The sequence below is a fragment of the Lithobates pipiens genome, unplaced genomic scaffold, assembly GCF_037356315.1.
Source record: "Lithobates pipiens isolate NorthernLeopardFrog02 unplaced genomic scaffold, aLitPip1_a1.2 Scaffold_10, whole genome shotgun sequence".
NCBI lineage: Eukaryota > Metazoa > Chordata > Amphibia > Anura > Ranidae > Lithobates > Lithobates pipiens.
Genome location: NW_027507686.1, coordinates 25,094,349 through 25,120,320, shown reverse-complemented (window position 1 = coordinate 25,120,320; position 25,972 = coordinate 25,094,349). Strand labels below are relative to the sequence as shown.

Sequence of the window (25,972 nt, the reverse complement as noted above, 5' to 3'; positions counted from 1 at the left end):
GCAGACCAGCTCAGGGTGGGCAGCTCAGCTACTAAATATATTATATGTATATTTATATATTAGTTGTATATAAAAAAAAACTATAGTATATGTAGCAGCGGCTCCTGAAGAGCACGCACTATGCATTGTTCTAAAATTAAAGTGGCCTAAACTGCAGTTTGGTTTGGGTATAATTATCTAAATTGGGCCTCTGCATCAGTCTGACTGGACTGTGAGATGTTCAGCCTGGCTACAGGGGGCACTGTCTCCTCTGGCAGGCATGGAACTATGGTCTGGTCAGGTGCTTAAGTTGCTCTCTCTCGGAGCATACCCAGTGGGAGTGGTGCTCTCTGGGAGAGGGTATTTAATATGCAGAGGACACGTGGTTCGGGGTTCTGGTCCAGAATGATGTGCTGACTTCATGGTCCTGGTCCTCCAGACCAGCCCCCAAGAAAGCTATGGCCTGGGGTGCGGATCCACCCGACTTTAATGTCTTGGGGCTGGCTAGCCTGAGGCAAGGAAACTAAGGAAGGATTCTGAGGTGGTTTGGTGTCGTCTCCGGTTCGGGAGAGACCCAGTATACTTCCAGCATTCCAGGGGAAGACTCTTCAGAAGAACACCACGTACAGGTTGGTTTTTTTAGCAAGAGCCTGGAAGGGCTGAAGTAACCGAGAGAATCTGGTCTTGTTGATATCGTCAAGTAGGTTGAGAGATCTAGGTATCCTACAAGTGTTCGCCAGCTTAGTTTTCCTACGGGTTCTACAGCAACGTCTGTGTCAGAGACATTATTTTGTACGTTTCTACAACAATGTCTGTGGCAGAGACTTGTTCCTGAGTAAGCACCAAGTTGGCGGCTAGGCCTTGTGAGAGAAGGACTGTCCAACCTGAGTGATCATCCCGTTGCGAATGGCTATTCTCTGGATGCAGTCAGAGTAAGCACGTTCTTCAACGTTTTTCCTGACTTTGACACTAAGAGTACCTGAACCCTCTTTCCAACCCTCTGATCCCAAGTTAAAAGACTGTTCAATTGTCTGAGTTTTGCAAATAAAATCCATTCAAGTGGACCTGTTGTCAGTCTCGAGTTATAGGCCATCTGCCACGGGACATCCCCTGGACGTGCTACAAGGAGAACGGAAGGTAACGGTAAGCCCAAAAATAACCAGCAGCTCCTTCGGGGGTTAGTGCTACATATAGTTGTATATAACAAGCACAAATTAATTTCCCAAATGTATAGTTGTATATAAAAGAAAACTATGGTATAGTTGTATATAAAATGCACAATTTAATTTCCCAGAGCTAAACCTTTCATCCAATTTCTAAGCGGCCATATTTGTTTATTTCTAAAAGACCCCCCACCCCTCCTTTACACTTCAATGTATTCAGATCGCCGCAAACGGCAATTCTGGATACCGTATATCTTTTTAAAACCGGCGCCATTGGCAGCAGAGTAAACGGGAAGTGACGTCATGACGTCGCTTCCGTGTTTACTATGAGGAGACTGGAACGAAGCCGATTACGGCTTTGTTCCAGTTCCTCACCAGCAGCCGGAGGCATCAGACGTGGAATCGGTGCTCCCGATCGAGCGGGAGCACCGGTAACAGCCCGCTCCTCCGGCATAACAGCCGAGCGGCTTTTAGCTGATTCGGTTGTTATGGCTGGATAGCCAATCGCCCGCTGAAAAAAAACGGTACCGGGATGATGCCTGCAGGTGCGGGCATCATCCCGGTATACCCCCCGGAAGCCAAGCACGCACATCTGCGTACGCTCGGCGGGAAGGGGATAAACATTCCACCTGGAGATATAATAGAAACATTCTATTTCAATTTTACCCTCATTCACACAGAACTTATGTTTCACAGGATGCAAAGCTCTATTTATTTATTTTTTGTATAAATACACCCCCAACTATTGTAAACCTGTTTGTAAATACTTTTTGTTGGTCTGTATCCAGCCTAAAATCTGCTCACATCTACACACCTGTCCCACTGTGCATGGTCTGATACAAGAGCGGCATGTGCTAATTGTAAGAATCTACAAAAGGAAGGAAATATAAAAATTGGGAAAATCAGGCATTTTTTTTGTCTGGCTGGAAGGTCAAACTTAAATCGCTGCACCAGATAGACACCAGGAGGTTGCACTACCTTCCGGTGTTTGCATCTCGGCACCCTACACACAATCCAACAAATGTCTACTCAGGTCCCACAATGCACTACCTGCAATGCCCAGCCATCAAGGACCAATGTAAGTGCAATAAAGAGGCTACACCCTCAAGTGACTCATTGGATGTGACAGTTTTACTGCATCACCACTCACACCAGTGTAGTGTATTGTGGTGCACTAAAACCAAAATGCATTGGTGTGGCATTAACAATGAATGGCACTGCAGCACACCAAGCAAGCACAGAAAATACCCGTTGATCCTGCCAGAAACGCTGTGTTTGGGTCACTTCCTGTAAGTTGAACTGAAAGTACAAGCAATGTTATCTTTCTTCTGTAAACTACCAATCCATGTATACTCCATGTAATGGAGATGAACAAAGGCAAACATGTTTGCAGTATAGCCTGGGTGACAATCATGGCTCCTTCCATGGATCCTCACAATTGGTGAGCGTAGCTGCTTAGAGGCAGGAGGTGTGTAATTCAAATGACAGTAGCCTGAAAAAGATAAAACTAATGCAGCCGTGTCATCCAACAACTAATAAGCTTCAATATTTTACTGTTACTTTTGTTCAGGCCACGTCTTGCTATGGGGTGACCACACTCCGGCCATGCCCTCCTATTGTCCTTGTGTTGTCACCTTGCCACTTACGCCCCCTGGTGGAAACTAAATATGCCTTTGCCCACAAATATTGTACACAGGCATGGTCTGCCCTTTGGAATGCTGGTCCAAAGCATTTATGTGCCGGCGATACTGGTGTGGGTGCATATAATCAAGAAGTGGCTGAAAAGAGGCTGGAGATCGGCAGCACTGAAAAGAGGGAGGCGGGAGGATTCTAAAAAGAAAACCTGCGGCAAATGTTTATCATACACAGTGCTTTAGCAAACTAAATGTCATCCAGTTAGGTCTACTGTAGCAAATACAGTATATAGTACCCCACCCACATGTCCAAGGTACAACCTATTGGGGCAGTAGCTTCAGAGGGCCTATAATACACATAAACCTGGCCCGGGTCAGTAGGGTTTTTGGAACCTTGCAGTTTGGTGGCAATTCAGACCAATTGTTTCATCACCTGATTGCTTAGTTATTGCAATCACATCCAGGAAAATTTGAAGGACATTATTTTTAATTCAGTCTTTTAATAGACTAAATGAGGATTTTATAGAAATTTATTTCACGGCTCTGCCTCGCATCGCCCTGGAAAAGAAGATACGATCAAAGATTCAGATCAAATCTTCAAAACTGATGTATGGACGGCCACATTGTAACACTGTATCATGTGTATTGCAGCTGCACACAATAGTGGCATCTTGTGGCAGTAATTGGTACTGCAACCCATTATTATTTACAAATGAAAAAATATAGATTTTCATTTTAAAATCTAAATTTAGCTAGTGCAACGTATCGATGGAACTGCCTGGGCTTCACTAATAACGAGTTGACCCTCATCATGGCAATTAATATAGAGTTGACCGTCACCTCACCATTGCTACTAGTATAGAGCCTCGACATGGCCATTAAAGTGGTGGTAAACCCTTACAAACCACTTTGACCTACATGTAAGCCTAGATTAAGGCTTACCTGTAGGTCCAAGAAATATCTCCTAAACCTACACAGTTTAGGACATATTTACAAAAAGACAGTCACTGCTGTCAAAGGTGCACTATATGCCGTTAGTGGCAGCTCCCGTGCGCATGCGTGGGAGTGACGTCATCGCTGCTCCGGCAAGGAGAGTGGCCAGAGCAGCGATACCTGGAAGAAGATGGATGCTCCGAGCTACAGGGGACATCCGCGACATCGCTGGTTCCTGTGTCAGGTAAGTGACACATAATGGGCTACTATGCGATGCATAGTAGCCCATTCTGCTTTACCTTTACAGGGAGACAAAGAAGAAGTAAACCCATAGTTGAACCTCGACATGGCCATTACTACAGAGTTGACCCTCGACATGGACATTACTGCAGAGTTGACCCTCGACATGGCCATTACTATAGAGTTGACCATCATCAAGGCCATTACTATAGGGCTAGCCCTCACCAAGGCCATTGCTATAGAGTTGACCCTTGATATGGCTATTATTATAGAGTTGACCCTCGTCATGACCATTACCTTTTTAGAGCCGGTGTCCCCAGACCACATCATGAATTTATGGAGCTGGCTTTGTACACTGGGCACATGGTGGAACAGAAAAGGGTCTTCACCAAACTGTTACAACAAGGCTTGAAGAGCACAATTGTCTACAATATCTTTGTATGAGATATCACCAGTACTTTTCACTGGAAACACATGAGCTCCATCATTTGGAGGTGGAGGGGCACATACCTTTGGCCATATATTGTACATGTGCACACAGGCAATGAAAGTATACATGTTTCGGGATTATGGGGATTTGTCTAAAAAGACTAAAGGTGGTCTTAGAATGTTAGAACATGCAACCCCCAATCAATGGCCAGCTCACCTGTGTCTACATTTCCCACATCGCTCAACCCATTGTGTCTGCTTATCTAATGCACTCCTCTTGGCCTCATTCATGATGAAGTTGAGCCATGGTATCCTGATGCTAAATAATTCAGTATGTAGCATGCCCTCACCAAACTCTACAGCTGCGTGGGTATTCTCCATTCCGCACCACCTCCTCCGCAAGGACAAATGCTTGCAGATCTTGAGGTTGCTGCTCCCAGTTTTCGCTGGCATCTGGTCCATTGGCAGCGCTCTCTTCCACACTGGCAACAGGCGATGGTGCCTGTGCAGGTTCCGCCCTGTTGCTCCTTCCAGCATCCTCCACACCTCCCGCCAGCCGCTGCTCCCTACTGATCAGTTCCCGGATGTCCAAGATGAGTCGTGACAGTTTGGAGAAATTGCGTGACTGCTCTATGCAGGGAAGGCGCATTGGCCGGGTCAGGTCTACTTCCAGGGTTGGCCATCCAGCTGGGACATTAAGGTCTCCCTGAATACAAAGAGAACAAATTCATAATGTACGTCCGCACCATTATAGGGCCACTACACAGATGACAACTATACATTGTACTTTACATCTGACCTCTGGCCTTCTCTTCAGTCTTGAACAGTTGTACAGGCTCCTCTCCTGGACTGAAATGGCTTACAACAATTTCACTGCACACTGCGAGCTTCTCACAACAAGCATTAGAAGCTGCAGCAAGTCACATAGAGCCTGCCAAATTTCCCAGCTGGAGGACTTGCAGCATCTTCTAGCCCTTTCCTCCCCAGCCTGACTGTCCCTGGCCAACCCCTTGCATTCAGAAGGCTCAACAGAGCATGTAGGCCCTACGTAGTAAGGTCTGTATGCAAATACAATGTGTAACAAGTGTGTAGGGTGCTGAACTTCAACACCACCATATAGCTAGGTATCAGCAGACAGAATAGGGTGCAATGTCAGATATTGGGCAAATCCGAGCAGCCTCAAAATGATCACTGGGATAGTGGAATAAGGACAGTAATTAATAATACACTAGCCAGGCGCTCCAGTGGAATCGCATATGAACAGTCTGTGGAATGAGTGGTATGCAACCGGCTAGATGACAGTTGATTCCAAAGCCCCAAATCCACAAGAGACAGGATGTCCAGTTCAAGTAATGATTTATTGCAATGAAAAGATAAAAAGTCTTACATGGGGCATCACAGTGTGTACCAGTTGTTGAAAGAACCCAGCCTGAGGTCGGAAGGGATGTGCCGGAGGGACTCGGATGACAGATGGGATCCGTGACAGGATGACGACGGCTGTGGCAGAGGAAACGGGTGAACTCTTCTCACCGGAAATCACATCACCAGAACCAAGAAGCCTACAGCCGCACAACGTAGACCACTGGAACACACCAAGGAGGTGCTGACAGAACAACATGCTTTGGGGTAATGCCCCCTTGTCAACTCCCAATGGGCTAACCAGCAAGGCAATCTTATATACCTATATCAACTGGAACGGCACATCCCCTTGCCCAGAGATAGGCAAATCAACTACCAGTGGATAACTAGATTAAAAAACAGCCATTATACCAAGAACTATACAGCTGTCCCAATATAAGATGATTAAAAAAATGAACAATAAAACTATGATGTAATAAAAAATAGAGTTACAGTGATATTATCCCACCAATGCTTGTTTGATACAATACAAATACCAGAAAAAAGTACTGGGCTGAAGCTCATGATATAAGGAAAGACTAAAGGAGATGCATGGAAGGGAGAGGAAAAAAGGAGGGACCATTATCAGGGGTTACATCCATCCACACCCACATGCCCTTGCTCATACATACAGTGCCTTGAAAAAGTATTCACACCCCTTGAAATTTTCCACATTTTGTCATGTTACAACCAAAAACTTAAATGTAATTTATTGGGCTTTTATGTGATAGACTAACACAAAACGGCACATAATTGACAGGTGGAAGGAAAATTATAAATGGTTTTCAACATTTTTTACAAATAAATATGTGAAAAGTGTAGCGTGCATTTCTTTTCAACCCCTTTTACTCTGATACCCCTAAGGCCCCTTTCACACGTGCGGACAGTATGTCCGTATTTCATCCATCCATTTATGGATGAAATACGGACATACATGCATTCCTATGGGATAACGGGTGTCAGCGGATGAAAATCTGCTGACACCCGATATCATCCGTCTCCGCTATGGTCCAATTCTTATTTTTCTATCCATCTGCAGAGCGGATCGGATGAACACGGACAGACGGTCCGTGTTCATCCGATCCCCCATAGAAGAGAGCGGAGATCTGACAGGGCGGTCCCTGCACAGTGTGCAGGGACCGCCCTGTCATTTTCCGGCTCAGCGTGGATAAACAGAGCGATCCCCGCTGAGCAAGCGGATGTTCACAGGGCGGATCATCACGGATCTGTCCCGTGTGAAAGGGGCCTATCTAAAACCTAGTGGAACAATTTGCATTCAGAAGTCAACTAATTAGTAAATACTTAGTAGTCCACCTGTGTGTAATTTAATCTCAGTATAAATACAGCTGTTCTGTGAAGCCCTCAGATGTTTGTTAGAGAACCTTAGTTAACAAACAGCATTATGAATGACAAGGAACACACGAGACAGGTCAGGGATAAAGTTGTGGAGAACTTTGAAACAGGGTTAGGTTATAAAAAAATATCCCAAGTATTTTACGTCTCACTGAGCTCTGTTCCATCCATCATCTGAAAATGGAAAGAGTATGGCACAACCGAAAACCTACCAACACATGGCCGTCCACCTAAACTGACAGGCCGGGCAAGGAGGGCATTAATCAGAGAAGTAGCCGAGAGGCACATGGTAACTCCATGTGCCTGAAGGAGTTACAGAGATCCAGAGCTCAGGTGGGAGAATCTGTCCACAGGACAACTATTAGTCGCGCTCTCCACAAATCTGCCCTTTATGAAAGAGTGGCAAGAAGAAAGCCATTGTTGAAATAAAGCTACAAGAAGTCCTGTTTGCAGTTTGCGAGAAGCCATGTGGGGGACACAGCAAACATGTGGAAGAAAGTGCTCTGGTTAGATGAGATCAAAATGTTACTTTTTGGCCTAAAAGCAAAACGTTATATGTGGAGGAAAACTAACACTGCACATCACCCTGAACACACATCCCCACCGTGAAACATGGTGGTGACAGCACCATGCTGTGGGGATGCTATTCTTCAGGGACAGGGAAGCTGGTCAGAGTTGATAGAAAGATGGATGGAGCCAAATACAGGGCAATCTTAGAAGAAAACCTGTTCCAGTCTGCAAAAGACTTGAGACTGGTAGGATAGAACCAATGTTATGATGGAGTGCTACCTTTGTCATTATTCTTGCTCCTCTTCCTTATTCCTCCTCCTCCTCATTCCCTGCCCCTTCTTTGTCTATGCCTACTCACTTGGCTGTCGTTCCTTATGTTCAATGGCTAATATTTGGCCACAGATGCTTTAACCAGTTGCCGACCGCCGCACGACGATGTACGTCAACAGAATGGCACGGGCAGGCATATGGGCGTACCTGTACGTCCCTGCCTTCCCGTGGGTGGGGGGCCCGATTGCCCCCCCCCCCGGTGCCAGCGGTGGTTGGAATCCGTTCAGGAGCGATCCGGGATGAGGGGGCGGCCATTCGTTCATGGCCACCCCCTCGCGATCGCTCCTGACGAATGGAAGTGCAGCGTGACATCACTTCCTCTCCTGTAAACACAGGCAGAGGAAGTGATGTAATCTCTCCTCCGTGTCGGTATTTTTTGTTCCGGCACCGAGGAGAGAGGATCGGTGAGTTGCACCGACACTACACAATACAGGAGAACATGCCGGGCACACTCTCACCCCCCAATCACCCCCCCAATCACCCCTGCACCCCCAGTCACAGTGACACCAATTGCATTTTTTTTTTTTGCATTGGTGTCATTTGTGACTGTAATAACTGTTAGGGCAGTTAGGGTTAGCCCCCTTTAGTTCTAGGGTACCTCCTAACCCCCCATCGCTCCAGTGTGAACCCAGCCTAATAAGCGATCGTTTTTCTGATCGCTGTATTAGTGTCACAGGTGACGCTAGTTAGGCAGGTAGGTATTTAGGTTCGCCACAGCTTTTTATAGCGCCAGGGACCCCCATATACTACCGCATAAAGCCCCCTGATTGCCCCCTAGTTAACCCTTTCACCAGTGATCACCAAATAACTGTTACAGGTGACGCTGGTTGGTTAGTTATTTTTTTATAGTTTCAGGGCACCCGCCATTTATTACCTAATAAAGGTTTAACCCCCTGATCACCCGGCGGGTGATATAAGTTTGAGGGTCAGATAAGGTCTGTGTCGCCCCAGGCAGCGTCAGGTTAGTGCCAGTACCGCTAACACCCACGCGCAAAGCATACACCTCCCTTAGTAATATAGTATCTGATCAGATCTATATTAGCGTCGCCAGCAGTTTAGGTTTCCCAAAACGCATTGTTAGCGGGATCAGCCCAGATACCTGCTACCACCTGCATTTAGCCCCTCCGCCAAGCCCAGCCCAGCCCACCCAAGTGCAGTATCGATCGATCACTGTCACTTACAAAACACAACGCACATAACTGCAGCGTTCGCAGAGTCAGGCCTGATCCCTGTGATCGCTAACAGTTTTTTTTGTAGCGTTTTGATACAGTCGCTGACAGCCTAGGTGCTTTTTTACCTGTGAGTCTCACTAGTGTACCCCTAAAATTAGGGGTGTCTACTTTCCAAAATGGGGTCATTTGGGGGGGTTTGTGCCATCTTGACATTTTATGGCCTTCAAAACTGCGATAGGTAGTGAGGAGTAAAATCAAAAATTTACACCCTTAGAAATCCTGAAGGCAGTGCTTGGTTTTCGGGGCCCCGTACGCGGCTAGGCTCCCAAAAAATCCCACACATGTGGTATCCCCGTACTCAGGAGAAGTAGCAGAATTTATTTTGGGGTGTCATTTCACATATGCCCATGGCATGTGTGAGCAATATATCATTTAGTGACAACTTTGTGGAAAAAAAAAAAAAAAGTTTGTAAAATTCCCGCAACTTGTGGCAAAATATAAAATATTCCATGGACTTAACATGCCTCTCAGCAAATAGCTTGGGGTGTCTACTTTCTAAAATGGGGTCATTTGTGGGGGTTTTGTGCCATCTTGGCATTTTATGGCCTTCAAAACTGTAATAGGTAGTGAGGAGTGAAGTCAAAAATTTACGCCCTTAGAAAGCCTGAAGGCGGTGCTTGGTTTTCGGGGCCTCGTACGTGGCTAGGCTCCCAAAAAGTCCCACATATGTGGTATCCCCGTACTCAGGAGAAGCAGCAGAATTTATTTTGGGGTGTCATTTCACATATGCTCATAGCATGTGTGAGCAATATATCATTTAGTGACAACTTTGTGAAAAAAAATAAAAAATAAATAAAAGTTTGTAATTTTCCCGCAATTTGTGGCAAAATATAAAATATTCCATGGACTCAACATGCCTCTCAGCAAATAGCTTGGGGTGTCTACTTTCTAAAATGGGGTCATTTGTGGGTGTTTTGTGCCATCTTGGCATTTTATGGCCTTCAAAACTGTGATAGGTAGTGAGGAGTGAAATTACAAATGTATGCCCTTAGAAATCCTGAAGGCGGTGCTTGGTTTTCGGGCCCCGTACGAGGCTAGGCTTCCAAAAAGTCGACCACATGTGGTATCCCCGTACTCAGGAGAAGCAGCAGAATGTATTTTGGGGTACAATTCCACATATAACCATGGCATGTGTGAGCAATATATCATTTAGTGACAACTTTGTGTAAAAAAAAATAAAACATTTTTTTTGTCATTATTCAATCGCTTGAGGCAAAAAAATAAAATATTCAATGGGCTCAACATGCCTCTTATCAATTTCCTTAGGGTGTCTACTTTCCAAAATGGGGTCATTTGGGGGGGTTTTGTACTGCCCTGCCATTTTAGCACGTCAAGAAATGAGATAGGCAGTCATAAACTAAAAGCTGCGTAAATTCCAGAAAACGTACCTTAGTTTGTAGATGTGACAACTTTTGCGCAAACCAATAAATATACAGTTATTGACTTTTTTTTACCAAAGACAAAAATGACTAAAATTGAGTTTATTGGATTTTTCTAATAACAAAAAGTAGAAAATATCATTTTTTTTCAAAATTTGCGGTCTTTTTACGTTTATATCGGAAAAAAAAAAAATTTGCAGTCAGTCAAATACCTTTAAAAGAAAGCTCTATTTGTGGGAAAAAAAGGACGCAAATTTTGTTTGGGTACAACATTGCATGACCGCGCAATTACCAGTTAAAGCAGCGCAGTGCCAAATTGTAAAAAGACCTCTGGTCATTGACCAGCAAAATGGTCCGGTCTGAAAGTGGTTAAAGATATGTAGATATGTTTGGAGCAGTATATTATTGCTATTGTTCATATGTTACAGTATTGGTTATGTTGCTCTCCATGTTTTGGCACCCTCCATGTCGGATGATCAATCGGACCTCATGGGGTATACGATGATCATTGCTTATTTGAGCCGGTTTACCCCTCTTATACTTTTTCTATGCCTGTTATCAAACTGTGTTTTCTTCATGCAATCTGCATATACAAATAAAGATTATATAAATATAAAAAAAAAAAGACTTGAGACTGGGGCGGAGGTTCACCTTCCAGTGGGACAACAACCCTAAATATACGGCCAGGGCTACAATGGAATGGTTTAGATCAAAGCATATTCATGTGTTAGAATGGCCCAGTCAAAGTCCAGACCTAAATCCAATTGAGAATCTGTGGCAAGAATTGAAAATTGCTGTTCACAGACGCTTCCCATCCAATCTGACAGAGCTTGAGATATTTTGCAAAAAAGAATGGGCAAAAATGTCTCTCTCTACATGTGCAAAGCTGGTAGAGACACCTCCAAAAAGACTTACAGATAGAATTGCAGCGAAAGGTGGCTCTACTAAGTAGACTCAGGGGAGCTGAATACAAATGCACACCACGCCTTTCACATATTTATTTGTAAAAAAAAAAAAATGAAAACCATTTATCATTTTCTTTCCACTTCACAATTATGTGCCAATTTGTGTTGGTCTACCACATAAAACCCCAATAAAATATATTTAGGTTTTTGGTTGTAACATGACAAAATGTGGAAAATTTCCAGGTGCATGAATACTTTTTCAAGGGACTGTATGTGTGTGTATTAAACTGTGGATTTCCGCATCCTTGCTGAGGCCATTTGGGGAAAAGGTGTTTAATTTATGGATCCAAAAGGTCTCACGTTTACACAACACCGAAAATCTTTAACTGGCAGTGAGAGACTTATCAGGTATGCATTTGATGGCAAAGACAGTGAAGGCACCTGTGTCCCTGCCATGACACAAGGTGAAGTGGCGTAGGACACTATGCTTGTCTGAACGATCTTTGAAGAACCTATGGTGCTCACAGGTTCTCTTACTAAGTGGGCGTATAGTGCACCCCACATACAAGTGACGGTAAAGAGCACCTTAACCCAAAGATCACATAATTCAAAAGTGATGAACTGTTTAATATTGCAAACATTAACAGTCCTTGAAACATGGTTTGTCCGATAACTTCAATATTCCTGCATCTAGAGTTGACCGATGAGGGAGGTGCAATTATTACAAAGAATTTCTGCAAAGTTGGTGGTAACTCATATTTACATTATATGAGTTGTCACCACCCCACCTGGAAGGACAATATCCCCTCTGGCCAGTTCCATCGACTAAGAAAGAATTGTTCGAAGGTGGAGGACTATATAGAACAGAGCTGTCTTCTCAGACAAAAAATTATAGACAAAGGCTATCCTAAGGAGTTAATACAAGAGGCATATTCTAAACTCCTTAATAGCTCACTTAAAAGACCCCATATCAAAACTAATGAGCATAACATCACACATTTCACTACAGTATTCAACAGTGATTACCATGCCATTGAGAGGGTGTTTTCGAAACAACGGCATATTTTACAGATGGACACCAAATTGGCACCTGTCATTTCCGACACACCCCGTATCACCTTTAGAAGGGCCAAGTGCTTTTGAAGAACATTATTGCGCCCAGCAAGTTAAGTGAGGCCAATAAGGCCAAAAAGGCAGATATTCGATTTTTCTTTGATAATATAATGGTCATTCTTAGATGTGGTAAAGGGAGGATGCTGATGAAGTCCCGCCTACTTTCGGGGACGCAACGCGTACGGACCACGTGACCTAAGCCGTGACATCATCCGCAAGCTGCTATACTGATCCATGCATGGACGCTGTGATAAATTTGTTTTCATGCCCAGCACTCAGCACTGGAGATCAGTGCACCAGAATGTGAGTGTATCTCTTTTACTTCTGTTTTAAATAAATTTGTGGAAACAGAGAGCACTAGATTTAGTTTTTTATGTTTTTTATGGAATCATATTAAATTAAGGATACTGAAAAGGATTCAATCTTTGAGCACTACCGCTATATCTACTGAATGCTGTGAGTTACCCATGATGGGAACATGCGTTTTCTGACCTGTCTGTTAAATCAGGGGTCCATATTTTGAGGTGAGAGTCCATCTTGCTTATTGGTGAAGGAATCACATCATCACTTATCTTTGTCGATTGGAGGCACATTGCACAAGCGGATCTTTTTTCTGACATCTCTACTTGTTGTTCTTTAAATCTATGGACTTTTGTGTTTTGATGCACTAATAGAGTGTCACTTTTTCATTCACTTAGATTATTTATTTATGCGCTGTACTGTAATGTGGGATTTGGTATTTTGACCTATAGTATTCGAGCTGCATGTTTTTTAATTAATTGTTTAATTTTTCACTTATTTGTTGTGTTCAGCGCTGATTGATTCGTTTTATATGGTAAAGGGAGAATGCCTCACAAACCATGGGGGGACAAACCACGTTCATGGGGGGACAAACAATGTTTAGAATATTAAACAGTTCATCACGTGTTCTACGGATTATGTGATCTATGCGTTACTGTGCTCTTGCGGTCTCTTGTATGTGGGGCATAATATACACCCACTTTGTAAGAGAATCGTTGAGCACCGTAGGTTAACCAAAGATCCTTCAGACAAGCATAGTGTCCCAAGCCAGTTCACCTCATGTCATGGTGGGGACACAGGTGCCTTGAAGGTATTTGCCATCGAATGCATATCTGATAAGTCCCTCACTACCAATGAAAAATTTTTGGCGTTGTGCAAACGTGACAACTTTTGGATCCATAAATAAAACATCTTATCCCCAAATAGCCTCAACGAGGGCCCGGAAATCCACTGTTTAATAGAATTGTGATTACACACACATATCCATGGGCACAGTTATGTGGGTACGGATGGATGTAACCCCTGATACTGACCCCTCCTTTTTTCCTCTTCCTTCCATACATCTCCTTAAATCTTTCATTATATTATGGGCTTTAGCCTGGTACTTTTTTCTGGAATTTGTATTGTATAAAAAGCTTCCCTACTTATACCTGGGTCCCTATCAGTCCCCCTACTTACACCAGGGTTCCCATCAGTCTCGTTAATTACATAAGGGTCCCGAACAGACCCCCTACTTACATCAGAGCCCCCATCAGACACCCTACTTACATCAGAGACCCCATCAGACTCCCTACTTACACCAAGGTCCCCATCAGTCTCCCTACTCACATAGCGGTCCCCATCAGACCCCCAACTTACATCAGGGCCCTCATCAGTCTCACTACTTACATCAGGGTACCCATCAGACTCCCTACTTACTTCTGGGTCCCCATCAGTCTCCCTACTTACACCAGGGTCCCTATCAGACTCCCTACTTACATTAGGGTTCCCATCAGACCCCCCAACTTACATCAGGGCCCCCATCAGACTTCCTACTTACATCAGAGCCCCATCAGACTCCCTACTTACACCAGGGTCCCCATCAGTCTCCCTACTTAAACCAGGGTCCCATCAGTCCCCATACATCAGGGCCCCCATCAGACTCTTTACTTACATCAGGGTCCCCATCAGACTCTCTACTTATATCAGGGTCCCAATCAGATGCCCCCAAACACACTTACATTAGGTTGCCCATCAGGGTCCCCATCAGTCTCCCTACTTACATCAGGGTCCCCATCGGTCTCCCTAATTACACCAGGGTCCCCATCAGACTCCCTACTTACACCAGGGTCCCCATCAGTCTCCCTACTTAAACCAGGGTCCCCATCAGTCCCCATACATCAAGGCCCCCATCAGATTCTCCACTTACATCAGGGTCCCAAACAGAGTCCACCCTTACCTGGCTGTGAGGCAAGTACCGCCCATTCTTAAATCAAGTCTTTCCACCAGCATTCTACAGCCCAATGTAGTACCCTCAGTAGGCTCTGGCATTGGACTGCTAAATAATGGGAGGGGCTTACCTCTAGATAATAGCAGGGCTTAGAGCAGTGATGGGCAACCTTTTTGGTGTGGTGTGTCAAAAATCGGAAAAAAATCGAGCATAACTCGCGTGGTGTGTCACTTCGACAAAAAAACATAATTTTTGCGCAATTTATAGTTTAAACTACAAAAATGTATAATTGCAATATATAATTGTATTTAATAAACCAAAAACAAATTATTTAACATACCTGCTTAGTAACTTCTTTGTTCATCAGTCAATTTCGTATGTTGCCCTTGATATTATTGAACTTGTTTGGGGTGCCGTGAACCAGGGCTGTGGAGTCGGCTGCTTCCAGCTCCACGTCCTCATCAACATGCCGCTCCAGCCCGCCCCTGCTATGAATATTCCTAGTGACGCGAGGGCGATGATTATGAATATTCATAGCGGGGACGGGGACGTGGAGCTGGAAGCAGCAGACTCCACAGCCCTGCCGTGAACTGAGATAAGTGAGGGGGAGGGCGAATTCTTTAACTAACCTGCCTATTAGTGACTTTTTTGTTGCTGAATTTCATTGGCTAAATCTTCAATTGAAGGTTGGTATTTTGTACACTTCAGGCCCAAGAAAGCGCTACTAACCTCATCTGTCAATCTGTTTCTTTTGTTGGTTTTGATATTATTTAATGCTGAGAATAAGGTCTCACAAAAGTACGTAGAAGGAAAAATTGTGAGTAAAGCTGTTGCTATATTTGTCAGGGTGCTAAAAGTGTCTGGTAGTCTGTTCCAGGCACTCCAAATTTCCTGTTCGTAGTGGCACTCATCTTTATTCTCCAAGCGGCCCCTTTCCAGATTCTCAAGCTTTGACCTCAAGTCAACAAACACCTGAGCCCAGATGCTGTCTTGAAATTCTGCAAGCTGCATCTCCAAATCATCTATTTGCATCCATTGGAAACCATTTAATTCCAAACTATTGTAGACTACTACATCAGGATACTTAATTATTTTCATGGTCTGTTCTAGGCTTCTAAATTGACTAAATCTATCAGTAAACTGGTCAAGTAACGAGTCTAAAACATGCTGGTACTTCATATGCAAGAGTTCCACTTCATTTCGTACAGCTGCACTGGCCTTCTCAAAATGCTTTTGTACTCGAGGAAAATACTTATACGTTTTAGTTTCTACATCCCGCTTGAAAATTTTTACTTTACTTTCAAAAGCTTTTATGTATCCAAACATAACATCGATACTTTTGCCAAAACCTTGTAACTTTAAGTTCAGTTCATTAACATGAACAGAGAGATCTGTAAAAAACATCAGGGTGTTGACCCACTTATCATCATTGAGCTGAGGAAAGTTTCCCAGATCCTTCTCTTCAAGAAATACCTTAATTTCTTCAAAGCACTCCACAAAGCGCTCAAGAACCTTTCCTCGGCTCAACCATCTTACATTATTGTACATCAGCAGTCCACTGTAGGTGGAATCAACCTCCTGTAAAAGTGCTGAAAATTCTCGCTTGTGAAGGGGGCGAGCAGCTATTAAATTAACTATTTTTGTTAGAACTGACATTAAGTCATTTAAGTCAGTGAATCCTGCCTTGGCACATAAAGCCTCCTGATGGATAATACAATGAAAAGGCACAATCGCATGTCCAATAGCTTCTGTAAACAATTTCACAAATCCAACGTTTTTCCCCACCATGTTTGGGGCACCATCTGTCGTCACTGACACAACTTTAGATATATCAATGCTTAGGTCGCAGAATGTTTGCATAACAACCTTACATATTTCGCTTCCTGATGTACTTGTTGGCACTGATACTAACTTTATCAACTCTTCTCTCATTGTGTGACCATCAGAATATCGACCAATAATGGCCAACTGAGCATGCGATGTGACATCAGTAGTTTCATCAAGAGAGATGGAAAAATATTTACAATTCCTTATGTCTCTCTTTAATTGCTGTTGTACGTTTGTGTTCAGTCTCATTATTCGGTCTTTTATGATATTTCTACTGAGTGGTAACTCAGATATTCTCTTAATAATTGCATCTTTATTCTGCATATCGTGAAATAGAACTGGCGCACATCTTAGGAGAGTTTCTTTAATAAATTCTCCCTCATTAAGCGCTTTTGCATGCTGAGCTATGGAGTGAGCAATGCTCAAACTTGCAGAGTTTAAATTTGTAGAGCCTTTTATAAATTTAAGGATGGAGTTAGATTGGCTCTTATAAAGGTGTAGCTTCCTGGAAATGTATTCCCTCCTATCATCCTCACTTTTTTCCAAGAGCTGGGAATGATTAGTTTCAAAATGTCTATTTATATTCCACGTTCTGCTTACTACCGTTTCAGTACATAGAACGCAAAATGATCTGCCATTTTTTTCTATAATGCCATACATCTCGCTCCATGTCTCTTGAAAGGGTCGGCCACTGCTACTACCACTCCCTTTACTTAACCTTTGTTTTTTATTTTTTGGGTGCTCCATCAGTGGGCCAGTGACAGCAGATAGAATTATAGATAGCCAATTAGGGGTTAACTAGCCTAACAAGCTAACACAACCTCCCCCTCACTTATCTCAGTTATTGTGGGCAAGTCCATGGCACCCCAATAGTTGCTGCTAATGACGCTCACAGTTCCCGTTGGCACTCCGCTGTTCCCTGCTGTGGTGCGGTCGTAACTGACAGTCCCAGGAGTAGACTCTCTGTGCTGGCCTGACTGGAGAGAGGCGCGCACTGTTCCCGCGCTCCTCTCCTGCGGGTCCTCCCTCGCCGCGCTGATGACGTGTGTGCGCACGGCACGCACGCCTTACCAGCAGCCCCAGCGCTCAGAAAGGGGCGGCGGCGATACAGTAAGTGAGTGTGGGCGGGGGAGATCACACGTCCCGCCCCCCCGCGTTCCTCCAGCACAGATTCTTTCATCCTCGGCGGCCGTGCAGGAGCCGAGGATGAATCGCATGAAATCCTGTGCGTGTCACCCCAAATGGCAACGCGTGTCAGCACTGACACGCGTGTCATAGGTTCGCCATCACTGGCTTAGAGCAAGGTATCAATATACAGACATGAAGAAATTAAATATTCTCAGTGTGTGGCCACCCCTCCCCCTCCCATTGGCGGGTCTGAAACAGGAAAGAATTCCAGCTCTGTTCACAGGATTCAATATTCTTCCTATTAGAAGGACACATCAGGCTCCTGCTCACCGTTATTTCTGTGGCCTTGGCAGTCATCCCATGGAAACTCAGCATGACTATCTCCAGGCCGTGAAAAAGTCAGACTTTACCAGATCATCCGGCCGGCTAGGTGGGCGATATGTCCGACAGTAAGTAAGGCAATTGCTGCAAAGAGACACAAAAGAACAAGATAAACAGGATAAAGAAGCCAACCATCTACTTCTTTGGTGTGCACATATGTCGGGCACAGATCAGCCCCTACTTGCTACAAAGTTACAATGCACAGACTGATCACTGTCAGAGAGGAGACCGCTCCCTCCTGCTTGCAGCAGACTTATGACATCATCGCATTTTGTGATAGCATCGGGCAGGTGAAAGGTGATCTTTATGGAAATATTGGGGGTAAAAAACAAAAATGAATTATTTTACATAATATCTTTTTTTATACTTTTTTCTCTACTTACATATATGCCGGTGTATAAGACGAGCGGGCATATAAGACAGCCCCCTAATCTTACAGTTGTTTAGCATTTTTTTCTTGTACTTATCGTATAAGACGACCCCCTTCCGAGGCTTCCGACGCTTGATATTTCGTCCTAGCAGAAGAGCTGGCGCCATATCCTATTTCCTGCTGGAGCCAATCACAGTGAGCGATGTATTCTATTAATGAATACAAAGCCTGCTTGGATTGGCAGAGGCTGTATCATCATCAGCCCGCGCCTCTCTGACTCTCAATGCCAATCCGACTGGCAGAGGTTGTTACTCCAATCCGAGCAGGCTCTGTATTCATATGAATACATTGCTCACCGGGATTGTCTCAGCGGTATATACTGTATGTAGCCGAAGCTACATACAGTATTACCGAACCCTCAGAAGGGGCTGATCCGGCGTATAATAATACAACCCCCGATTTTTGGCCAGTTTTTTTAAGTGTAAAAGGTTATCTCATACGCTGGAAAATATTTAATTTATTTAAACAAACATAAATATTTATTTATTGTATTTAATATATTTTTTACACTTTTTTCTTTACTTAACTTTATTGCTATAACAAGGGGCAAATAGGCAAATAACCCCCTATATGTAATGGGTAATATATTAGCTGTAATGGAGGATAGTGGGGAAATTGATAGTCTAATAGGCTAACAAGCCCCCTATGTTATTGCATTGGGTAGGTGATAGGTCATTTTTATAGAGACATTGGGGGGGGGGGGCTAGACCCCCAATGTCTCCATGAAGAGAACCGGTCACCTGCTCAATGGAATAACATAGGGGGCTTTTAAACTACAAATTTTCCCCCTGTCCTTCATTACAGCTAATCAAGCACAGGTCATGCTTGATTAGCTGCATCCTCGGCTCCAGTAACCAAGGAGTTGCAGCTGTAAACCCAGAAATTGGGTAATACACATCTCTTCTGGATTCATTAATCTTAAAGGGGATCAGGGAACAAATATGAAAAGCCATTTCCTGCAGTCTTGATCATCCCAGAGGAATGGGAGGGCCTGAGAAGCACCGCAAGTGGTGGCAGTGGGAAGGTGTACCATTCAGAGCCCTATAGAAGTGATCATAAATGGGATCACTTTCATGTAAAAAGCCCTTCGCTGGCTCTACAAATAGCAAGCTTATGGCTGCTGCTTGCTTTAACCCCTTGTATACAGCACCGTTTATGAACGTTCGTTGGTAGATGGGGTGACACTTTTCTGAAAAATTATACTGTTCCTGTATATTATGAAAGGTCAGAAATGTATTCATGGAAACATGGAAAGTTACTGGCAGGTGCACTTGAACCTTTTACCCAGCTTGAAAAAAAAAAACAGCCACTAGAAGGAGCTCTTATGCTACGTACACACGATCGAACTGTATGACGACTTAGTCCGTCATACAATCCGACGGACAATCCGACGTACTTTCCACTGAAAGGACTTGACCACACACGGATACACAAACAGTCCGACGAAAGCTTGCGCGATGACGTACAGCACGTACGACGGGACTAGAAATAGGAAGTCCAAGACACAGCAAAGCACCCTTTGTGCTCCTTCTGCTGACTTTGCGTTAGTGGAAGTTTGGTTAGAGACGATTCGCGCTTTTCAGACTTCAGCTTAATTCGTCCGTTATTTTTTTTTTTTATTTATTCTCGAATTGGAATATTAATCATAGGATGAGGATGAATAAAGACATTTGTGATAACTCTGTGTGAATATAAGCAGCAAAGCAACTTCACTTTTCTTGCATTATGAAGAAGAAAAGAATGTGCTATATTAAAAAAACACAAAATTAGCAGCATGATGAATATGCTAGCTTCAATACGAACACTAGTTTTACAAGACAGAGCGCTTCCGCCCTGTAAATCCTTTCTGGGCATGCGCCATTCTTAGTCCGTCGGACCAGCATACTGACGACCGTATTGTCCGCTGAAACCAAAGTACGACGGAAAGATTGTTGTGCAAACCGAAATTCTTAGTACTCCGGACTGCACGCTGAAAAAGTCAGCTGAAGCCCACACACGAGCGGATTGTCCGTTGAAATGTGTTTCAACGGACTAAGTATGTCATACAGTTCGATCGTGTGTACGCGGCATAACAAAGCTGAATTTGAAATAGAACCAGGCAAATATGGATCAGAAGTGTCCTATCAGGAACTATCTTTAGGTAAATATTATAATAGCTGAAGATGAGACTCACTGAAAACACATCACCATCCCCTATTCAATACAAATTACCAGAGGCGGAGGAGGAGGAAGAAGAAAGGAAGGATTGAAGGAAGAAAAAAGAAAAAAGAAGAAGAAAGAGGAAGGAAGGAAAAGAAGAAAGAAGAAGAAAAAAAGAAGAAGAAATGAAGGAAGGAAGGAAAAGAAGAAAGAAAGGAAAGAAGGGAAAGAAGAAGAAAAAGAAAGGAAGGAAGGAAATTAATTAAGAAGAAGAAAAAGTAGAAAGGAAGGAAGATAAAGACGAAAGGAAGGAAAAGAACAAAGAAGAAAAAGAGGAAAGGAGGGAAGGAAAAGAAGAAAGAAGAAGAAAAAGAAGAATTTTTCCTTATGTCCCCTCACTTACTCATATTGTCAGATATAGATGAATTTCATCAGGGTGAGCTTTGTTTGTGGAAAATATCGTCCAGCTTCCTCCCAAAGACATCTCGCAGTCATGTGCGAAATTCCTGCCGGCAAAAAATAAAAAGAACGCAAGATTGTTAATACATCGATATGCGGGGATGGCAGCTGACCGAGAGATGACAGCCCAATGGCAGAGTGCACACAGCAAGACAACGCTGCTGCTAATTGCAAAGCAGTGTCTTAGCATTGTAAGTCCCCATCAGGAAGTGCTGTTACTGGTAGGATCTACAGGTAAGAATCTCGGCAAAAGATTCACACACAAGGATTTGCTTAAAGTGGACTAAAAACATCAATTTAATGGATTAGCAACAGTTACATTCAAAGCCTGCCAAATATGCTAACTGACACAGTTGCTTGTGCTCTCAGCTGAAATGTTAAGCCATGAAATGACTGGTGACATAACTGATCACATGTGCAGCACCATGGCTGCTGCAGATCAAACAGAGGCTGAGATGGCAGCTCCCCTGGCTGTAAAGGAGAGAAGGGTTTAGTTCCACTTTAACCACTTCCCGCCCGGCCTATAGCAAAACGACGGCCGGGCGGTGGTTGCGTTATCCTGACTGGGCGTCAGATGATGTCCAGCAGGATAACAGCCACTGTGCGCACCAACGTGATCGATGGTGCGGTGTGTCAGCCAGACACACCGCTACACCGATCTCAGTAAAGAGCCTCCAGCGGAGGCTCTTTACCATGTGATCAGCCATGTCCAATCACGGCTGATCACAATGTAAACAGGAAGAGCTGTTGATCGGCTTTTCCTCACTCATGTATGATAGACGTGAGTAGAGGAGAGACGATCACAGCAGGTCACATGACAGTTGATGGATGGCTTCCTTTCAAGCCATACATTGTGTACAATTGTGCTGTTAGCTGACATTGGTCACATGGTACAGACTGGGTCCAATCACAACAAAATAAACTAAATGAATCAATTTCATTCTTTCATTCAGTAAAATTCTTGCTTAAAGTAATAAAATTCATTGCTATATGCAAACATAATGTGTAAAAAAAAATAAAAAATAATAATAATAATAATAATAATGATCACTTCTCCAGAGTAGTACAATCTTAATATGGCACATTATTTTGCTCTGGTCAAAAAGTGTGTTAAAAATATATATACATAATACATTTTTTGTCCTCTTATCTCAGACTGTCTACTTTCGAAAAATGGGTTATTTGGGGGATATTTGGACTGTCCTGGCATTTTAATTACTTGCCAACCATACACTGTGTATATATGGCGGCAAGGCAGTTCTGCTGCACAACATCACATACTCAATACGTGATCGTGTACTTCCGGATCTGGAGTGCGTGGGCACCGCCGCCGGCCCACTCCTGCTGTGATGATTCTGTACACAGGCAGAACGGCGGTCTGTCAGTAGAGAAGACATGGAGCCTGTGTCTCTGCTAAGCAGAGGCCCCGATCCATGCCTTCCCCTAGTACAAGCACCTCCCCCACAGTAGTAAAACTCTGGTCAGGCACACATTTAACCCTTTGCTCACCCCTGATGTTTAACCCCTTCTAAGTCAGTGTCATTAGTACAGTGACAGTGCATATTTTCTAGCACTGATCACTGTATTAGTCTCACTAGTCCCCAAATAGTGCCAGTTAGATGTCCCAAATTTTCACTGCAACATCGCAGTGCCGTTAGAAGTCGCAGATCGCTGCCATTACTACTATAAAATTAATTAATATAAATATCCCATAGTTTGTAGAAGCTATAACTTTTTCGCAAACCAATCAATATACCCTTATTGGGATTTTTTATTAAACAAAAATATGAATACATATTGGCCTAAATTGATGAAGAAATTCGATTTTTTACATAATTTTATTGGATATGTTTATTAAGCCAAAATAAAAAATATTCATTTTTTTAAATTTTTGGTGTTTTTTCATTAAAAAAATAGTTTTTCAAATTGTTTGTCTTTTTTAATTTTTTTTTTACCAAATATATATATATATTGGATATGATTTATAGTAGAAAGTAAAAAAAAATACTGTTTTGTATATTGTGCAATGTGACTTGTATATTATGTAAATCTAATTGTCTATTGTGACCAAAAATTGTAGTTGTTTTTATGATTATAACCCAAAAAATAAAATCAGTGGATGTGATCAAATGCCACCAAAAGAAAGCGCGATTTGTGGGGAAGGGGGAGACATCAATTTTATTTGAGTACAGCGCCGCACAACCAATTGTCAGTTATCGCAAAAATGGCCTGGTGATTAGGGGGGTTAAATCTTTCGGAGGTCAAGTGGTTAGGGGCCTCAAAAAATAGAACAGGCTGTCAGTACTGATCAATTTTCAAATATATAGAGTACTGTATACACCATAGATTGCAGAGGTTATAACTAAGAAACCAGTTAATATACCTTTTTTTTATTTTCCAAAGACATGTAGCAGAATACATTCTGGCCTAAAATTAATTTGAAGAAATTAAATTGTTTTAATTATCATTTAATACACGCTTATTGGGATTATTTTTTTTACCAAAAAAATGTAGCAGAATACATATTGACCTAAACTTGTGAAAACATTTGATTATTTTAATTATTTTATTGGATATGTTTTATAACTGAAAATAAAAACGATTCCTTTTTTAAAAATTTTCGGTGTTTTCATTAAAAATAAATAATGTTTTTCCCAATTTTTTTTTTCTTTTTTCCAATTTTTTTTTAACCAAAAATATATAAACAGAATACATATTGGCCTAAATGAATGAAGCAATATGTTTTTGTTATTGCTATTATTTTTTTACTATCTACCAGAATACATTTTGGCCTAGATTTATATAGAAATTAGATTTTTTTTAAATTATTTTATTGGATACGTTTTATAACATTTTTGGTCTTTTTAATTTATTTTATTTTTTTAACAAAAAGATTTCAAACGCTATAAGTAAGAAAAAAAATATATACTTTTTTTAAATCAAAGACATGTAGCAGAATACATTTTGGTTAAAATTTTATGAAGATTTTTTTTAAACTATTTTATTAGATATGTTTCCTAACTAAAAATAAAAAATATTCCTTTTTTTAAATTTTGTGTTTTTTCAGTCATTTTTATTTATGTTTTTTTATTACCAAAAAGATTGTAGATAACAAAGAAACCAATTAATATATAAAAAAAAATTTTTTAACCAAAGACATGTACCAGAATACGTTTTGCCCTAAATTTATGTAGAAATTCGATTTTTTTAATTATTTTATTCGATATATTTAAAAACTGAAAATATTTTTTTTTTTTTCATTTTTGGATTTTTTTCATTTATTTACTTTTTAAAGAAAATATTGTAAACACTATAAGAAAACAATTTATACTTTTTTTTTAATCAAAGTCAAGTCGCAGAATGCATTTTGGTCTAAATTTATGAAGATTTTTTTTAACTATTTTATTGGATATATTTTATAACTGGAAATTTTGGTCTTTTTTACATTTGAATTTTCTGTTTATTTACATAATAAAAATTCCCAGTGGAGATCAAATACTACCAAAAGAAAGCTCTATTTGTGGGTAAAAAAATGTGTAAATTTCATTTGTATACAGTGTTGCATAATGATGTAATTGCCAATTGAAGTAGAACAGTGCTAAATAGCAAAAAAGTTCTGGTCATGAAAGGGTTAAAACCTTCTGGAGTTGACAGGGGGAGAAGGATCCTTATCCTGGTGTGTTATCTTTGTGAAATTTGTCAATATGAGGACATCACATTTCATGGATGGGGTCGTTCTTGTTATTTGCCACACATCTGAATTTTACATTTATCTATCTATCTATTTATGGGAAGTAAAACAGAAATAAACTTGTTTATTGCAGAAATGTAAATCTCAGCAGTCATCTCATCCTCCCCTCCCCCACAGAATAGAGAAAATTTGAAATCTGACAGTTGACAGTTGACAGTTGAAATCCAGAAATGTACTGGCTGAGGTCATGTGACTGTACTGGCTGGCTTTTTGCCAACTTAGGGGAGGAGTCACGGTGACCAGCACTGTGATTTGATTGGCCGGCGTGACAAGCACTGCGACGTGATTGGTCAGTGTGACCAGCTCTAGGATGTCATTGGCAGTGCCGCTATAAAAAGCAGTCTCACACCTGTGGAGCTCAGAAGAGTCTGACTTCTCTTGGTGTGAAGACCTATTCTGAGCTCCTAAGAGATTTCTTCTTCTAGCGTATGATTTTCACTGTGTTTTTAACCAGTGAAATGAGACCATTTATAATGGAAAGCATGATTGCAGAGATAAGACCTGAGCCATTTAATGGCTTTCTGGATCATGATAGGGATGTAGTCCACGCCATATCATCTGTGAGGACTCCCCAGAGCTGTGTCCCTAATAACATCAGGGGAAATATTGCAGCCATTAGGAAGATCATGAAAAATGCCGCGCCAGCTAGAAAGCCCATGAAAATTGCCGTCGCCGCTGAAGTCTCGCCTCTTGTTACTCCCCCCGGCTGTGACACTAGAGAGGGCATGAGAAATATTTCAGCGATTAGAAAGATCATGAGAAATGCCGCACCAGCTAGAAAGCCTCTGAGGATTGCAGCAGCAGAAGTCCCGCCTCTTGTCACTCCCCCGAGCTGTGACACTAGAAACATCAAACTTGTCACAGCAGGAAATGTCCAATCAATACCATCACACGGCGACAGCCAGTCACCTTTCATATTGCACCGCCTGCTCGGAGAAGGCGGATTCGGACAGGTCTTTCTGGCAACTCATTCTGCAGCCAAGAAGATCATGGCCATCAAGTCTGTAGTGAAGACTTCAGATCAACGTA

General features: G+C 42.3%; 1 protein-coding gene across 14 annotated transcripts in view; it reads right to left on the bottom strand.

The window, feature by feature from the left end:
- Positions 1–3,801: 3,801 nt before the first annotated feature.
- LOC143928148 (F-box only protein 31-B-like) overlaps positions 3,802–25,972 on the bottom strand; it is a 219,652-nt gene continuing 197,481 nt past the window's right edge. For 4 of the 14 annotated variants that reach the window (XM_077452897.1, XM_077452917.1, XM_077452941.1 and 1 more), the window contains 3 exons: positions 21,137–21,239; positions 18,114–18,248; positions 3,802–5,084 (listed from right to left, as the gene is read on the bottom strand). In XM_077452897.1, coding sequence (XP_077309023.1) covers positions 21,137–21,239 — 103 coding nt within the window. In that variant the 3' untranslated portion in view covers positions 3,802–5,084; positions 18,114–18,248. The remainder of the gene's footprint in view (positions 5,085–18,113; positions 18,249–21,136; positions 21,240–25,972) is intronic. The other 10 variants (XM_077452846.1, XM_077452854.1, XM_077452864.1 and 7 more) reach the window with 6 other exon arrangements.